This window comes from Accipiter gentilis, chromosome 29 (assembly GCF_929443795.1).
Source record: "Accipiter gentilis chromosome 29, bAccGen1.1, whole genome shotgun sequence".
NCBI lineage: Eukaryota > Metazoa > Chordata > Aves > Accipitriformes > Accipitridae > Astur > Astur gentilis.
In genome coordinates, this window is record NC_064908.1 from 5,721,198 (window position 1) to 5,738,910 (window position 17,713).

Below are 17,713 nucleotides of genomic sequence, written 5' to 3' on the forward strand. Positions count from 1 at the left end.
ACATACAACATTCAAACTCTCATTTGTGTCCTCTAAAATAACACACTCATGGTTATTTTGTTCTGTTTTTCAAGAGCATATTTACAAGGAGATCTTGTCCTTCAGTCCCATTGCACGGAAGGACTCAAAGAAGCGAAGTGGGATGTCATTATAACAACCAGTGCAGCTGTGGCTGGGATTCACTTCTCCTGCAAGATGGATCGGATTTACTCCACGCTGCCTTGCTGGTGGCCGTCATTTGGCCCGTGGGACTTCTCTGTGTGCTAGCACAAGGATGACACTGTGCTGCGGGCATTGGACTTTGTTCTACTAAATGGGGAAGACCCCAAACAATTTTCAACACAAAAGATAAAGTTTCAATGAGAATATATTTAAGTGGGAGAATTTTAACTGGCGTTTCTGGTTTTTTTTTTTTAATATATTTGCCAACTTGAGAGAGCAGGAGTTTCATTGCTCCCTTCTCATTAGTCTTTCCAAGCGCAGGTTTTAGTACATTAATTATGGATAAGGTAAAGAAAAAGGTAAAATCATCTGGGAAGTAAGTCCCAAGCAAAATAATCAGAAATAGTGAAATTCAGCATAACAAGACTTTATCCAATCTAACTCTGAGTGCATCCCCTTTCCCTGAGCAGTCAAACAGCATCCAGCACAGCAAGGTTGCTGGGATGGTGTCAGCTCCAGGACACCATGGCAATCCAGCTGATCATGGGATTGATCTGTGTTCAGAGCAGCTCCAGCTTCTTGCTATACACACAACTCCCTGCTAGGGTGCTACCCCTCTGGACAGCCACTGCCTCCTCTTTTTTGCTGTGCTTATTTCATTCCCTGGGCTTTGATCAGTGCTGTCTCCTCCTTATTGCTAGCTGCAAACACGTCCTGGGAATTCAAGGCCATTTCCCACATTCATAGACTGGGTGTCCCAAGGAGCTGGGTTATAATCTAATAGTCCTGCTGCCCTTTCCTTTCCCCAACTGTTCTCTCCTCACCGTGCTTATCTCTCCCTGAGCACCCTCTCCCCTGCATCACCCTGCCTGCTCCAGGCTGCCTTTATCTCTCAGCAGGGCTGGTGTTTCCTTACACAGCCCAGTGATGTGACCCCTTATATTCTCATTCCTTCTGTCCTGCGGGATTAGTTAAACCAGTTCTCTTTAACAGCTGCTCGTTCCTCAATAAGAAGAGACATTTAAACTGATAATTTGGAAACTAGTCAATTGCCAATCCTAAGGCTCAGCTCTGAAACTAACTAAAAAAAAAAGTTCATATATTTGGGGGGGGGGGGGAGCAGAAAAGTATGTTGCATGACCAATCCAGCATTAGCAGAAAGAGGAACACAATAATTCAACTCGGTGAGCACAGAAAATAAGTTCTGATACCTCAGTTTCTTAGTATCAGATTAGCTCCTTCACTCAGCATCATTATAAATTGCATCTAAGATAATCCTATTAAATAGAATATCTCACAAAAACTACTACAGGCTAAAAAATATCCTTGTGAATAAGTGCTTCACAGATTCCTTTTACTGCACTGTCATTGAGGTTTTACATTTCTTATTTGTCTAGCGAATTTTAATTAATTCACCTACTTATTGAGTAATTCTTGATGGCTGCAAGAAATTGGCTTCTCTGAGATGCTCAGAGTCCCCACGTGAGACAGGGTGGGACTGTGCAGTGCTGGTGGCACTCAGCTGGGGTGAGCGTATGTCCCCAGCCAGCTGTATCCAGCCCTGCTCTAAGACGGTTTCTTTAGTAGATAGAGTTTTATACGAGATGAAAAACAACACAATAATCTCTTTTTTGCTCCTGGATGTGAACAAGAAAAAAATATAGGATGATGTGAGAAAATCCAGCCAACCTGCCTGGATTTAATTGCTTTGGCAAGGTGTTCAGATAGCATCAAGATAAGAGTACGATACATACACAAAGGGAGGTGGTTTTATGAACGCAGACCAACCAGCCAGTCATCAGGATTCTCCCTCCAGGGGAAGTTTGTTCCATCTTTTGGTTCTACAATACGCTAAGTCATTCAAATTTAAAAGTATGTTTTGATCTTTAAAGTAATTTGATGTACTGGAGATATACTGATATCATCTGAAGGCTGGCATTTTTTGATGCATATGCATCAGTATGTCCCAAGCCACCACTCAAGTACATAGGTGTTTGCTCTAAGTGTTATTACCATTAGAACAGAGGAGAGATGAAGAATAATTACAAAATAAGCAAATGGGATCTGAAAGTGACTGCAGTGTTATTACAACTGTGTCCGCACCTTCTTGTCTTGGTGAGTTTGGGTCTCCTATGAGCACCTAAACACTCGTGCTTCAGAAACAAAGTATAACTTATCGCTGGGGTGGGATATGCCAGGGTGGCAAATGTGGAAGAGCAGGATTTTGGGGAGTAAGGGAACTCCAAGGTAGTTCTGAAGTCTGATACTTTTGTTGTGTAAATTCCTGGCTCTCTGTGATAGCCCTCTTTCTAATACATCTTGATGATCTTGTAGACAATACCTCTCATTAGTCCTTTCGAAATACAGCCCATATGCACTTGTGTGGCTTATTCTGAAGCACTGTAACTGCTAGGTCTTGACCACTGGTATCTGAGGTGGTGACGTGATCCTTTGTCACTTTTGAGACCAGGAGATTGGACACTATTTTTTGGAGGACTTTTCCCTTCCTCCTTTTTGCTTGGAAATTCTCATTGTTCATATGCTAAACAGTTAATTACTGAACTTTCCTAAATACAATGGCATCTTTGGGGTCTATTTATCCCCCCTCTGCAGTGCAACAGAATAGATTCTTTCCTCTGACAGGCCTTTATATATTCCTGCTCAAAATATGAATGAGTATGCTTCACTCCCACAAAAAAATCTTTAAATATGTATTAGGACGCCCCCCCAACCTGTCACATATTCCTTTAAACATCACTTTGGTTAATTATCACAGTCCTGGAAACACTAATTGCTAACCCAAAATTTATAGAGGTACTTACAAAAAAAGACAGTTTTCTGCTGAGCAGGTTGCAAGTGCACAGTCATCTGTAAAGAGTGATTCTCTAATCAGGCATCTACCTGCAGCTTTGCTGATGGATGGAAATTATTAGTTTTCTTGAATGGACTCTGATAAACCTCTGGATAGGTTACATGTCCCTACATACCAATGTTAGTGCAGAGAAAAGCTTGAACAGTAATGGAGCTATGATTCACTCAAGTTCAATACCTTCTGTGGCCTGACAAGAGTCTGCACAGGAGCTCAGACTTACACAGGCGGTCTTTTTTGCAGGGGTGTTCTGGGAAGCTATCAAGTGTAAGGCTCGCCAGCAGTAACCACAGGTTTGTCAGATGTGAAAAGTTTGTATACGAATATAGATCTGTTTTGGACCTACGATTTTCCCTACGATTGCGGGTGCTATATCATTAGAGCTGTTTGGTTGCAGAAGTGCATACATAGTGACTCTGGTGCTGTCCAGCTCTTAAGATCTCTTGCCAATGTATTCTGCCTGCAGTTGACAGCAAAACCTACAAATATCTCCAAATTACTGCAATCACATCCCAAATCCTTTCCTGTACGTTGGTAGCAACGCACAGACCCACCCTGCAATCCAGAGGTGTGACTGCGGCTCATGCAAGTGTATCTAAACTAGCTTTTAGCTAATGAGCTTGGTATTAATAGCACAGTCTGTAAAGTAGCGAGGAGCTCAGCACAAGTTAAGTCTGCATATTTACTCAGCATCTTCAGAAAGTTTTTCAGCCTGTGCTGAATCTGGTGTATCTGCAGATCCATGGCTTATTGACGTAGTCACTAGATAGTTCAATGCTAGGTGGGTATGACTGTTAGTTGTGATAATACCTTTGGACTGCAGTGTAAATATCTTCTTAGTTGGCATCATCTTCCTTATTATGGTCAGTCAGGTTCAGCCAGTCTTTCCACAGTCCATCCTAAGGGACATGTTCCAAGAGCCAAGTGTCTTCTCTGTGTGAGAGTTTAGAGCACGCAGTCCCCAGGGCTATAGAAAAGTATTTGTTGAGAAGGTATATGAATTCAGTAATATATGCAGTTATTTCTTAACTTTCCACCCCTTCTGTAGCTGCTGAGTCATTTTGGTTTGGTTTAGCCAGGCTGCACGCTTTCAGTACTCTCTAATTTACTTCTTTGCCTTAAGTGATATCCAGTTTTGCTGTACAGACCTCAAATAAGGGAAAACTGCAACATTGTCAGAATTTTCTGAGCTCTCATCTCCACTGGGAACTGGACAAGGTGACGTCATGTTTCTTGGCTGTCTCTCTGTTGCAGCTCATGCCATGTAGTACTCGCGATAACCCCCAGTGACTGTAGCTTTTTGATATGACAGTGTTGGTGTTATCCTACTGTAGCTGTACAGATGCTCCGTGCTGATGAGATGCTGTTTCCCTTGGCTCATATCTCTCTGGGCCATGTACAAGCCTTCTGCCTCACTCCGCTCTTAGGTAGGGACAGTGAGCACAGAACCATTGTGATGTTCCCTCAATTTCCTTGAAATTCAATGTTTTCGTTATGTAGCACACTGAAGAGCTGGGCTGGAGGACACGCATGGTGTCCTGCTGACTCTGTCTTGAAAAACCCCAGCTTGATGAGAGCAAGGGACCATCCTTTCTTCTTCTGAAATGTGGGACAACCTGCGTTTTCCTTGAACGGTGGAAAGGAGAAGTTCCAGCTGCATCGGTCAAACAGCAGTCGAAATATGGCCCTTTTGAACCTGGCATCTGACTTGGCTGCCATGTCCACTGTGTAATCTTTAACAGAGGTCAGAGAGGAGCTCTCTTTGGCTGCCATAAACGTCTCGGAGAGCTGCGGATGTTTAGAGCTGCCTATTCCCTGGTAAAATGAGGCTTGGTGGTTAGCAGTGGAGGGTCATCATCCAGGTGAGTGTGTGCAGACGCATAGGGGGATGTCTCAGGACTGTGGGTGAGGCAGGCTGGCCTCCTGACTATGTATAGCTGTGGACACAGAGAGGCAGAGAAGAGTCTTAAAAGCTCAATCTTGCAGAGAAAAATTGAGTAAATCTATAGAGACTTCTAGGGTATTCAGCTTTCTTTCAGAGTCATCTGTTAAGGTGAAGAACCCATTCAGACAGAACTCCTAAACCACTTTAAATGGGAATTTAAGGTGTGATTTCTTAATCATCTTGCTCCTCTTCAAAAGTGGATAGGCAGCCCTGAAGAGGATTGGAGTTTCCTGGCTCTCTCTAATGATGGCTGAGGGAGAAAACATCTTCATGGTAAAATAATGTACTGAGCAGTCTACTGGTAGTTGCAAAGGAGCCCCCATAGTTTTAAAGAATAACCTGAGATGCCCTTTGGGAATTGTCTGTCTGTCCAGAGGACAAGCACAGAAGAGGCAACGAGTACTTCTGATGCGAACGACTGTGAGAAGAACAAGTGTGAAAACAACTGATTGGGGTACGTAGATTTTGCTGTTAGTGAGAGAAAATATTAATCCCACTTGTTTCAGGGATAGCATGTAAAGTCTCTTCAGTATCAGTCTTTCTGTTGAATACACTTCCAGAAAATATTTTGTGTTTCAGGGACTGGGTTTCTCAGTAGGTTTTCTCTTTTGAGAGCTTACACTGAATGCTCTGAAATTGCGAGAGCAATCTCAGCAGCTGGTGTGTGGGCTCCACGCGCTGGTTTCATTCATTCACCCACTAACCCTGTACAGCGACAGCACACTGTCCAAGAGCCAAACACTATTTCTTCTGCAATTCCCAATATCCTGCCAAATGCAGGGAGCCGATGCTCTGCAAGCCCGGGAACCTGGAGGTGTGCATGTATTTGTTTTTCATGGTATGTACCAGGTAGTAACTCAAAATAGATAGCAGGAAATGTAGCAGGTTGGTAGCGGAAAGACAGTGTCTGTTTGTAAAGACCAACCATTCCAGTGCTCGTACGGCATCTGAGGACATGCTTCAATGAAGAGGAATGAGCTATTTGAAGGAAAAAAAAAATAAATCATATTCACATTTCATGAAAGGAGTTTGAAAAACACCTGCTTGACAGAGCTGGTGACTCAGGCCAATGTGTAAAATACTTCAAAATCAGGACAAGAAACAGAGGGGGGGTGTGACCCTGACAGACAAACCTGACCCTGTTAGTCAAAGAAGAAATTATCTTGTGCCGAGGTGCAGGTGCACCTGTTAGATGACCCACACTGACACATAACTGATGTACATTCCTTTCGTTATGTTTTTTTCCCCGGCGTAGTTTACATACTTAAAAATACAAAACTGAGTGATAAAAATCACTCGGCCTTTAAGTGAACATCCAAAATTCCATAAATTAGGCCAGCCAGGAATATGTTTGCTGTTCATATAAGGATGTATGATAAAAATTTCTATGGATAGAATTTTTGTGCCTGTCTCATATAACATACAGATGTTTATCTTGAAATACTATTTACTTGTTATTCCTACATTTATTTCTGAGTTTATTATCTAAGCAGTTTTTCTACTATTTGGAAAGTGAAGCCTTCATTGTAAACAATCTTTCTATGTAAGTTTTTTTTGACAGCTAATTAGGTCTGTGAAGTTGCATCTTTATGGGACATATTTATGAGGTACTTCCAGATGTAAGTGGGAAAGAAAAAGCAGATGAAGCAATGATTTATTTTTTTTTTTCCTTTCTTAAGAGACACCACAAAATTATCAGGATTTTTTAAGAGACGCAATACTTGCCATGTTTTGGACACCACCCAGAAACCTTTCAGTGCAGAGCTTTGAAAATATCTCGAGCCTCTTAGAAAACCATATGTTTATTTTATCCTATAGACCAAACAAATAATTTTCAGATTTTAAGCATGTGATAATGGGAAAGAAGAAAAACATAGAAAATTATAAACACATCTGAGAACTCTAGTGAGATACTGTACAAAGGTTGGTAATACCTTTTCCTATTTCCATGTCTCACTCTTGCCTGAGCAACCAAGGAAAGCGTTCCTAATCCTCTGCAGTTTCCTGTATCATGGGTCAGCGGAGTGTTGGCTAGTAACGTGATTATGGCTCTTTTTCTTTTCCCAACTAAGAGAAACAAGACATGAAAGAAAGATTGAATGAAGACCAAAATAGCCAGTACTAATTCATTTTTCCCCCAAATGGGTGAACACTCGCTGCATAATTGCAGTTATGTTCAAGGCCATCAGCATTAGTACACTGTGAAAATGTCAGAGTTTCCAGGTGAATGTGGTTTATGGGCTGTTTTGCCCGATTTCTTTCTACAAGGCCATTTTCTGAGCACATGGGTTTATACAGCTTTTAATGTGATGTTCAGCCAGTGCTGCTTCACAACTGATTCAGTCAGCACTTTGGCTGATTGATAACTCCTTTTTTGTTGGATTGCGCTCTGTTAAATAATACTGAAAGGTTAGTATATATCTTCAACCCTCATTGATTTTCTGTTAAATGAAAGTGAGTTAACTCCTTTTAGCCAACGTTGGTTGGAAAAATAAAAATTCTTCCACCATCAACCATAATTTCAGATCTGTCTTCAGAACACTTCACCTGAAAAAAAAGGTTTTAAAACTATGATTTACATGTTAAGATTAAAAAAAGAACACCACTGAGGAGATAGTGCTGGGTGCTCGTGTCACCTCTCTGAAGTTAGTGAGACTGAGCGAGAGGTTATTTATACTCCACACAAAACTAGGGTCTTAGAAAGTGGAGCTGAGCACTTGCAAATCCAGCTGAAATAAACAGCAGCTGAGGCTAATCGCTTTGAGATACCAGGCTTTTAACCTTTAATGTGCACAGGTCCTTTTTAGCAGGCCACATAACAAACAGCTGAAGCAGAGATACAAACATTACTTATTTTTGAGGCTTAATGAATCAACAAAAAAGGTCAGTTCTCAATTCCAAATGTAATTTTCTCCCCTTTTAAAGTATGTTTTATATACTTGAATAAAGATGAAGAAAATGATAATACCATTGAAGGTACCCAGCTCTGTTTGAGCTGTCGTGGCTGATGCTTTCATTTGAAGTGACATTGCTGGTTTTGAACTTGCACCCTTTAAAAACTGAGAGTGTGAAGAAATTGAATAAAGTTGTGCCTCTAGGATTTGAGATAAGTTCAGAATGTTTTTTTCAAATAACACATTAGTTCCACAGCTCGATTATAAAACTAAATGATGGATAACTTGTTTTGATGTTGTAACACATGGCCCTCAATCTTCAGAGATGTCTGTACATCGCTTCGTACACGAGTCACCCTACTGAACTTAATAGGGCTATTCACATGCTTGACATTAAGCATGTATGCAAATCTTTGCAAGACTGGAACCTAATGTGATTATAATAAGCCAATTCCAGTGTGAACCTAAGAGTATGAAGTTTCAAAACTGAGGTCAAAATGAAGGAGTTTCAAAAGTTTGTCATATTAAAAAAAGGCACCAAAAGTGCTAGGAAAAAATGCAAGTAAAACCTGCTGTTAAAATCAAAATCGAGTTCTCATATAAAGAAGGAAAAGGAGACAGTGAAGTTGCTCATCAGTTACTGAAATAATTTTATTTACTGTTTAACACTCAACTTGGAAGCAGAAACATCTATATTTTGGTTTTTTATCCTTCACGGTTAGGACTGTGCTGTTGCATAGCTGTTCTTCCAGGGGTTAGGTGAGATCCTCTTGTAAATCACTGAGTATTGGGACTGTATTTCTAAATCTTTGATAGGTTATTTTTCATGCAGGACAAGAACAGAATATATTATGATTTATTTTTGAGTTCTGATATGTTAACAGCAGATTCTTTAAAAAGTATACGCAGAAAGGAGTACTTAAGAGGTTGACATGTAAGACTGTTCAGCATTAAGTAACATGTTTTCCCATGCTCAAGGCTTCAACAAGCTCTGGTCCAACCCGAGTACTTTGCAAAACAGGCCTGTCATAGACTGTTTGGCTGCTCTCAGATTCCACAGTTAGCATACGTTAAGAGACAAAAGATCTATAGTTGGACTGTAAATGAGGGGAAATAGCATTCATTTTTTCCTTTGAAAGCAGTTAATTCTATAAATTCAGATGGTAATACTGTGCAATACTCTGCACGATCTGAGTGGGAGGTGGAGTGTACATATGCCCAAGTATGTGGTACACTCTATAAAAAATAAGCGTAGGAGCCGCTGCAGTTCCTATCTCACCACTTATTTCAGTTGCAAACATAACTTCTCCCTTGCTCCTTCCTTTTGGTCCCTCTCTCATTGTCCTTCCACCCTGTCACACCTCCGCACGTTAGAAGGCCATCTGGACCTGAAAGTATCAAACTAGAAAATAAATACGGGCTCTTATTCCCACCGTTTCTTCGATGTTGCTTGTTTTGGCTAACAGTAGCAGAGACAAGGCTACAGCCTCTCTGGGGGTGCAGTTAGGTTGGACTCTGGCACCTGGCGATGCTCCTGCGCATTTTGGGGGACCCCATGCCTCCTGCAAAAAAAGTGGCTGCAAGATGAAGGCATCCTAATGAGCCTGGGGCACAAATCCAAGCTGCTCACCTCCAGTGGCCTGGGGGCAAGGCAGCGGCCTAGGAAGGCACTGTACCTCCCCACCTCCCCCCCCCCCCCCCGGCTGTACCCAAGACCCCAAGCAAATGCCAACCCGCCCCGGGGGAGGGGGGGGGGGGTGCTGCGGACACCCGCTCCCCTCTGTCTCACCAGGCATGACGGTGTGGGGGGGCGGGCGGTAGTGATGCCTCCCCCACACCCCCCTCCCCAGCCGTAAGGCCAGCGCCGAATGACAGCCCCCCCCCCCCGCCTCCTTCCCGTCACCCCGCAGCCCCCGGGGGCCTCCCGCTCCGCGCGGCCCGGGGGTGGGAAGGGACCGGGGAGGGGCGGGCGGTCCCTGCCCGCGGCGGGAGGGGAAGGGGGGGGGGGGGGGGAAGCGCGAAACGCGGCAGCCCCCTCCCCCGCCTGCCCGCTGGCTGCCGCCTTTCCTCGCCGCTCGGCCGGGCTACGCTGCCGCCGCCACCGCCGCCTCCATCTTGTGCGTGTGTCCCCTGCTTCCACCGCCCCCCCCCCTCACCTTCGCCTCCACACAGCACCGGGAGCGGCGGGGGCGCTGGAGCGAGCGGGGCCCCGGGGAGGGGAGGGGGGGGGCGGGAGGTGAGGGTGGGGGGGTGTTGGGGGGGGGGGGGGGGGCGAAGCGGCACCGGGGCCGGAGCGGCAGCGGCGGGAGCAGCGGCGGCAGCGGCATGAGGAGGCGGCGCTGAGGAGGCGGCGGTAGCCGGAGCGGACGGAGCCGACATCTTGTGCCCTCCCCTCCCGCCGCCGGCTGGGTGAGCCCGTCCGCCCCAGGGGGGAGGGGAGGGGGGAGGGAGAAAGAGAGAATTTAAAAAAAAAAAAAAAAAAAAAAGGAAAGCCAAAAAAAAAAAAAAAAAAAAGATACCCCCAAAAAGGAGGCGGCGGCAACGGTGGAGACTGCCGCGGCGGCGGCGCGCTGAGGCGGCCAGGTAAAGCGCTGCGCGGGAGGCCGCGACACCCTTCCCTCAGGGGGTCTCTCCTCCCTCACACACCCCCGCGCCGGGGTCGCGGGAAGGTGACCGGGCGGGCGGGAAGGAGCCGGGGGAGGCCGCTTCGCCGCAGCCTGCGGGCTCCCCCCGCGCCCCCGCTCGATCCCCGCTTGGCGGGAGCGGTCCGCGGCCCCTCGCCGAGCAGGGGACGGCGGCGGCGAGCGCCTGGGGAGGGGGAACGGACAGCGCCGTGTCAGCCGGGCCCCCCCCCTTGCCGCCATCTTGGCCCCCCCTCTTCGCGGCGTCCGCGGGGGCCCCGCCCACCTTCTCCCACGCTATTGGCCCAGGCGGGGCTGAGCGCAGCCCCGTTTAGACCCGCAAAGCCTTACGTTGCTATTGGCGGTGGAGCTGGGATGGACGGCGGCGACAGCCAATAGACTTCTGGTACTGCCTGCGCTCTCTCTCGCTCTCCCCCGCCCTGGTCCCTTTCTCCTTAGGGACTTTTTTCGCTCCGCGGGGGGCGGTGGGCCCGCCTGGGCAGGGCCCGGTGCTGAGGGCCGGCGTAGCTCATCGCACGCACCCACCGCGCCTTCTTCTTCGTCGGGAGCGGCATTATTTTTGTCCCGGTCCCTGCTGTGTCTTGACCCAGATCGCTGACTGTTGGCTGGGGCTCCCTGCAGGGATCCCGTGGCCCTAGCTGCACAGGGGAGCTCCTGAGAGGAGCTTATGGCATGTCGTGGTTCCTTCAGAGTGCTGCTAGGGCCAGGCACAACTCGTGGCGTGTCATGGTTTCCTCAGGTCGCTGCTGCTAAGGCCAGGCACAACTCGTGGCGTGTCATGGTTCCCTCAGAGCACTGCTGCTGAGGCCAGATGCAGCTTATGGCATGTTATGGTTCCCTCAGCTGCTGCTGAGGCCAGAGACAGCTTGTGGTGCGTGGTGGTTCTCTCGGAGCACTGCTGAGGCCAGACACAGCTCGTGGCATGCACGATCTGTTGCTGAGCCCAGACTCTACCTTAAACTTCATCCGCAGCCTGACATAATGGCTCGCACCCTCCCTGCTCCGAGGGTTTCCCCTCCTGTGGTGTGGCACATGTCCCGGTGTGTGCCACAGCTTGACTTGATTACAGAAATATCAGGGGTTGATAAAATTCTCTCTGTGTGCCAGGGCACGTGCTGGGTTGACAGCTCTCCGTGACTTCTGCTGAGCACTGACACACTTCATTGTAGGCGTCACCGTGGGCATGAGGAGCATAAACCCTCAGCAGACGTGTGGGGTGAATATGGGCCTGTGGAAAGCACAGACATGACGGGAACACGGAGGGACATCAGCGAGGGTGGCAGGAGCCTCGCTCAGCATTTTTAGTTGGCAAAAGAAAGGTGGAAGGGGGGCTCTGACTGTTCCAGGCTGTTTCTTTCATGTAGCATTCATTGCCTTTATGTTACGGACACGTTCCTTGAATAGCTCTGTAGGTGTCTGTTCCCCACGGCGCAGGAAGGGGTTTTAAATCCCAGCAAACAACAGCAAGTGGCTGCCCGGAGCTGCGTGGCTGCCAGCATGGGATGGCAATGAGGAGGAATGTCTCCAGACTTCATGTTTGACTTGGTGGCCCGGAGAGAGGCAGTTTCCGGTAATGCTGGAACCCAAACTTTTTAGGGCTGTATGAGCTGTAGCCAATGCTGATAATCACGGTGTGCCAAAATGGAATGAGAGCCACGTTGTTCCCATTTGCTGTGGCCCGCTGAGGTCTAGGTGGCCTTCTCCTTGCTCCAAATCACTGAAGATCTTGATTGTCGAGGGACCTAGCTCTTCACTGGGATCCCCAAGCCATGCTGGAAAGGGCCAGGAAACTCCCCCAGCAGCACTGCCTTGAGCCTCCAGCCTTGTGTCCTCTGCAGGTTAGCAAGGAAACCTGGTGCTGTAAAGAAAATCCTTGGTTGTTCAGCGTGGGAAGGCTGGAAAGAAGGACTGCAGTGGAAAGGAGGGGTGGGAAGGAGACTGAGGTCTTCTGCGGTGCGAGAGGGTGCCTCTGACCCTTGGAAATGACCAGCGCAATGTTGCATGGATGTAAATCACGGCAACTTTTAGCCCGCCCTTTAGGGGATTCACTTGTGCTGGATTTTCCAGGCTGCGTGTATAATAGGGACCTGTATTGTGATGTTGTTCGAAACGTGGATCTCTAGCTTTTTTCGGTGGAGCTTTTGACTCCTTTGTAGTAAATTTAAGTCTCCTGATGACAGGCATGTTTTTTTAGTCACCTTTTGCAGCCCCCCAGGCATCTCTGGCCCACAGGTGTGAAAGCTGTTGCTCAGGAGAATTGAACTGCTCCTGACTGAACTCCTGGGGTAGAATTAAGTTCATCCTCAGTGGCTTTGTGGGTTGTAGCTATGTTGTTTGCTCAGTTGTGCTCTCTAGGAACCTCACCCCCTGCTCCTGGCGCAATATCCAGCGGAAATGGATGATGGGAGGTTTTTGGAAAGCCTTGAGCACACTGTGGTGATGACTGTTTGAACTTTCTGCTTTCACATCAGCAACCTTTGTCCATGGTGGGACAGAATCAGCATGGGCTGAAATAGCATTTAACCCCACTGAAGTCAAGTCTGTTTAGCATTTCAGCATGCATGGATGCTGTTTGCGGAGGGATTCTTTTTTATCCATGGCTGGGAGGTGTTTTCAGGTGTGTCAAGAAGATCAGAACATTCCTAGATTACTGTTTAGAAGTTTCTGTTGTTGCAGACAAGGTCGCAGTGTTCAGCTCAGTGTGTCTGAGTTCATTTCATTGCTGCTTTCAAGGTATTTTGGAGGTGGGTAGCTGTGTCTCTCCTAATATCCAGGTGCATGTCTTATCCCAGGCACTCAGCTCTCACTGGCAGCAATTTCCATGCTGTTTTAGATGCTTCTGCATAGTGTTAAGTAATTGTGTGTTTTACAAATGGGTTGTTTTATGACACTCAGTTGCTGTAGTGCAAAGCCCACTTTGGGTAATTTCTCTAGACAATATACTGATTGTTTCACTAAAGCAACAGAAACTCTGTACCCTTGTTTTTTTCTGTCAACAGGTAAAATAACCCTTCTTTTAGGTGCTTGTTTTGCTGAAATTTGCTTGTCCCTCTGCACTCCCAGCAACTGGCTAACGCCAGCTCATGCTGATTACTTTATCCTCCAATATCTTTTTTGCTCATATATCTTTTTTCCTCCAGTATCTTTTTTGCTTGTTCCCGCCTGGATTGTAAGACAGTTGTTAGTCAGCAGGATTTTCTAGTTTTTCCATTTGATGGTCAAGTTGCCTTTATACCCTTACTTTAAAATTCTTTTTTTCCTACTGATTGAAACCATTGGAGTTCAGCTGGGACAAGTGCAGTTGGATGTCTTCAGTCTGCTGATCAAGTGGCTGATTAGAGTTTTAAGAAAAAAGGTCCTGAAATTTGTGGTACCTATCTTTGCAGGTGGAAATTGTCATCTCACGTTTTACAGCTGAAATTAAATTGTGCCTACAGGCTCCATCACTGTGGGTGTGTGTACTGAAACTGGCACCTGCAGCTTATTTCTGTGGATGCAAAGGAGAGTTTGGTAACTTTTCCCAAAGCCTGTTTGTTTCTTAGGACACATGTTGTATCATCGCTTAATCTTGTGGTTCACCAAGCCAGTACTTTCAAGAGAAACGTGTTGCTCCTGGAATTTGTTGCGTCTTTCTGGAATAAGCTCAGGGCTTCTTGTAGGTCCTGGTCCTGTGACGTGCTGCTTGCTTTGACCCACATGATTGAGGGTTTGTGGACCTATGTCCTTCACAGAGCAGAAATAATGCAATGGCTAAATAGGAATTACGAGTTTGCAGTGTCTTTTCTTGTCTGCGGGTCCCACAGAAAGGGGCTGAAAGTGTGGATTGCTGTAAGGGTGAGGTGCTGATTCAGGCTTCTGCATAGCAACAGATAAGCTCTGGGCTGACTTATCTTCTCAGGGAGATTTTACATTTGCTTTTCTTTGTCTCCTCTCCCTCTTCCCTCAGCTTGTTTCTGCCCCAGCCCATTTCTTCCCATAACTCATGTTCCCATCCCTGACACTGCCCTCCTCACTTGCATTACTCACTTGGCTTCCTTTCCGCTTTCCCTCTTTGCTGCCTCCCTCCTTCACCCTCAGATCACTGGGCTTCTGCCTCCACGTCTCCATCCTCCCCCAGCTCATCTTGCCGGCTCCAGGCTTCTGCTCCGCTCCCCCTTGACGGGCACCTCCTTAATGTTAGGAGCCGACTCTCAAATGATTATCTGGGTTGCTGATTAGCAGTTTGTGAGGGCAGAGCTGGCTTGGGCTTTTCGTTAAGGCTCTGAGCAAATACCACAGCATTGCACAGTTCCTGGTGCGTTCTGGAAGCTGTCTTGCTGCTTTCCTGCTCGTACTGCCGTGCACCAGCAGAACCAGCTCAGGTGCCTGAACACGGATTGTGGCTCCAGGGGGGCTGATGCTGAGCTGAAACTAGTAAGTCCATCTGGATCCATGCTGCTTGTTCCCATGCTTATTCCCCTTCGCTTCCTCATGGATCCCACCAAAGAGCAGAAGGAATGCACATCTAGCAGCCACTACGTTTCTCCGTTCATCCTCTGGTTCTGTTTGGGCTTTTGTGACCCATTTTGCATGTTGGGAAAGACACGGTCCTCTCAGTGCACACTATCTGGAGAGGGGTGTAAGGAATAGCTACATCTGCAAGGGAAGGGAAAGCAAAGCTGGAGGATGGTTTTTCATTACAGGATTTTTGCATCCACAGTGTGGGAAAGGAAGAAGAAGTAGTGGTGGCAGCCCTGAGGTGGGAAACTTGGAGGATCTCCCTCCTGGACTGAGGGAGCACTGCTAGTTCTCTCATATGGAGCTCAGTGACAAAAAAAATTGGGAACTGCTTTCATAGGACAGGAACAGTGCTTTCCTTTCCACCTGGAAAACATCCAGCACACTGTGTGTGTTACTGGGTATATAAAAAAAAACAACCACAGGCAAAATAAGAGAGAAGAACTCCTTGGCTTGTGTGAACTTAGTATTTGAACGGTGCAAGCAGATGTGATAAGTGCTATTTGAATTTTGTGGGATCGGAATGATTTGCTGAGCTGGATGCACAGCAGAGTGTTTGGATGCTATGCTGTAGAATTAATTTGAGCTCTTCTCATCTGGTGTTATGGGGGGTATATACATCTCCTGACATGCAAATAGAGAAGGTTGGAGAGTGCTGTGCATTGCTCTGGTACACATTGTAAGAAGTGGTTGATATATCCGCTACCTGCTTGTATCTAAGAAGGTGTAAAGACTCAGCAAGCCTGAACTTGCTGGAGTCTCCAGTAGAAATATTGCTCTGTTGCAATGCTGAGTGAGTTTTTGAACCTGTGTTGCTCCTTGCTCGTCTCCTTGGCTTACACTGTCCTCTGTCCTGTTTTGTTACAGGGTCTCTGGACTGCAGCGATGAGGAAGCCTCGGAGAAGGTCCCGGCAGAACTTGGAGGGGAGGCGTTCTCCCTCGCCCTACAGCCTCAAGTGCTCACCGACTCGGGAGACACTGACATACGCTCAGGCCCAGCGGATTGTGGAGGTAGATATTGATGGGCGGCTTCATCGCATCAGCATCTATGATCCCCTAAAAATCATCACAGAGGATGAGCTGACTGCCCAGGACATCACAGAGTGCAACAGCAACAAGGAAAACAGCGAGCAGCCCCTTTTCCCTTCCAAATCTAAGAAAACACCTTCCAAAGGCAAGAAGAAAGAGTCCTGCTCTAAATATGCACCAGGGACATCTTTACACTTACCCCAGCCCAACTTCCGCGTGGTGGACTCCTTCAGCCAGCCAGATGCCCCTCCTCTCCCTGCCGCCTACTACCGGTACATTGAAAAGCCCCCTGAGGACCTCGATGTAGAGGTGGAGTATGACATGGATGAGGAGGATCTGGCATGGCTGGAAATGGTCAATGAGAAGAGAAGGGATGATGGTTATGGGACAGTTTCTGCTGACACTTTTGAGCTGCTGGTGGATCGGTTGGAAAAGGAGTCGTACCTCGAGAGCCGGAACAACGGGGGTCAGCAGTCCCTCATCGATGAGGATGCCTTCTGCTGTGTCTGCATGGATGATGAGTGTCACAACAGCAATGTCATCCTGTTCTGTGATATCTGCAATCTGGCCGTGCACCAGGAGTGTTATGGCGTGCCCTATATCCCTGAGGGGCAGTGGCTTTGCCGCTGCTGCTTGCAGTCCCCTTCTCGCCCTGTGGATTGTGTCCTTTGCCCAAACAAAGGTGGAGCCTTCAAGCAGACCAGCGATGGCCGCTGGGCTCACGTGGTTTGTGCCATCTGGATCCCAGAGGTCTGCTTTGCAAACACTGTGTTCCTGGAGCCCATTGAAGGGATAAATAACATCCCCCCGGCTCGGTGGAAGCTCACATGCTATATCTGCAAGCAGAAGGGCATGGGAGCTGCTATCCAATGCCACAAGGTAAACTGTTACACTGCCTTCCACGTCACCTGTGCCCAGCGGGCTGGTCTCTTCATGAAGATCGAACCCATGAGGGAGACCAGCATCAACGGCACAACATTCACCGTGCGCAAGACTGCCTATTGTGAGAGTCATTCCCCACCTGGGACAGTGAAAAAAGGGTCTCCAGCTGCTAGTGTTGAGAGGCAGGAGGACACTGTGAAGGAGGAGGGAGAGGAGGAAGCCAATTCTGGCCCTCCCAAAGGGTCTCTGAAAAAGAACCAAGTGAAATTGAAGCAGAAGATCAAAAAGGAGCCTGGTGATGTGACCGATGGGCATTTGTCTGTGCCCATGGTGACAGTCACACAAATCCCCTCTTACAGGTGAGTGTTGCAGGTTTAGGGAAGGAGCTGGACAGCTGGAGCTGGACAGGGTCTGTTTTGAGGACTCGGTCCCTCTTGTTGTTGACCTTGGAAACACTGAATCTTCTTCAGTCAAGACCTAGCAATAACTGTGTTCAAAGAGTGCTCTGCAGAATCATTCCTGACCAGTGTTCTTCCATGTGAGTGTTGCGGCACACTGAAGTTTCCCTGCTTTGCCGAGCAGCTGTCCCAAACTGTTGTGTAATGCAGAATCTGTGGGGGTCTCTAACGGCAAACACTCATCTAGCATCTGAATTCACATAGATGGCTGTGAAGGTGTTTTTAAAATACTTCAGGCATTACAGGTTGGCAGGCAGATAGGGGTCATCCCACCATTAACATTTTTTTTTAATCTCCTCATTTCATAGTTTCTTAATTCTTCTTTTTATTACAGA

General features: G+C 47.2%; 2 protein-coding genes and 1 long non-coding RNA gene across 23 annotated transcripts in view; 2 read left to right on the forward strand and 1 right to left on the reverse strand.

The window, feature by feature from the left end:
* The window catches only part of MAPK13 (mitogen-activated protein kinase 13), a 14,948-nt gene extending 14,558 nt beyond the window's left edge, over window positions 1-390 (forward strand). For all 7 annotated transcript variants that reach the window (XM_049833249.1, XM_049833250.1, XM_049833248.1 and 4 more), the window contains one exon: window positions 75-390. In XM_049833249.1, coding sequence (XP_049689206.1) covers window positions 75-154 — 80 coding nt within the window. In that variant the 3' untranslated portion in view covers window positions 155-390. The remainder of the gene's footprint in view (window positions 1-74) is intronic.
* Window positions 1-9,565, reverse strand: part of LOC126052500 (uncharacterized) — a 12,791-nt gene extending 3,226 nt beyond the window's left edge. The window contains exon 1 of the long non-coding RNA XR_007510055.1: window positions 3,842-9,565. This is a non-coding gene — a long non-coding RNA (uncharacterized LOC126052500). The remainder of the gene's footprint in view (window positions 1-3,841) is intronic.
* Window positions 9,566-10,148: 583 nt separating this feature from the next.
* Window positions 10,149-17,713, forward strand: part of BRPF3 (bromodomain and PHD finger containing 3) — a 34,260-nt gene continuing 26,695 nt past the window's right edge. For 12 of the 15 annotated variants that reach the window (XM_049833245.1, XM_049833246.1, XM_049833232.1 and 9 more), the window contains exons 1-2: window positions 10,306-10,453; window positions 15,877-17,279. In XM_049833245.1, coding sequence (XP_049689202.1) covers window positions 15,895-17,279 — 1,385 coding nt within the window. In that variant the 5' untranslated portion in view covers window positions 10,306-10,453; window positions 15,877-15,894. Of the gene's footprint in view, window positions 10,280-10,305; window positions 10,454-14,886; window positions 14,926-15,876; window positions 17,280-17,713 lie in introns of those variants that run through there. The other 3 variants (XM_049833239.1, XM_049833244.1, XM_049833243.1) reach the window with 3 other exon arrangements.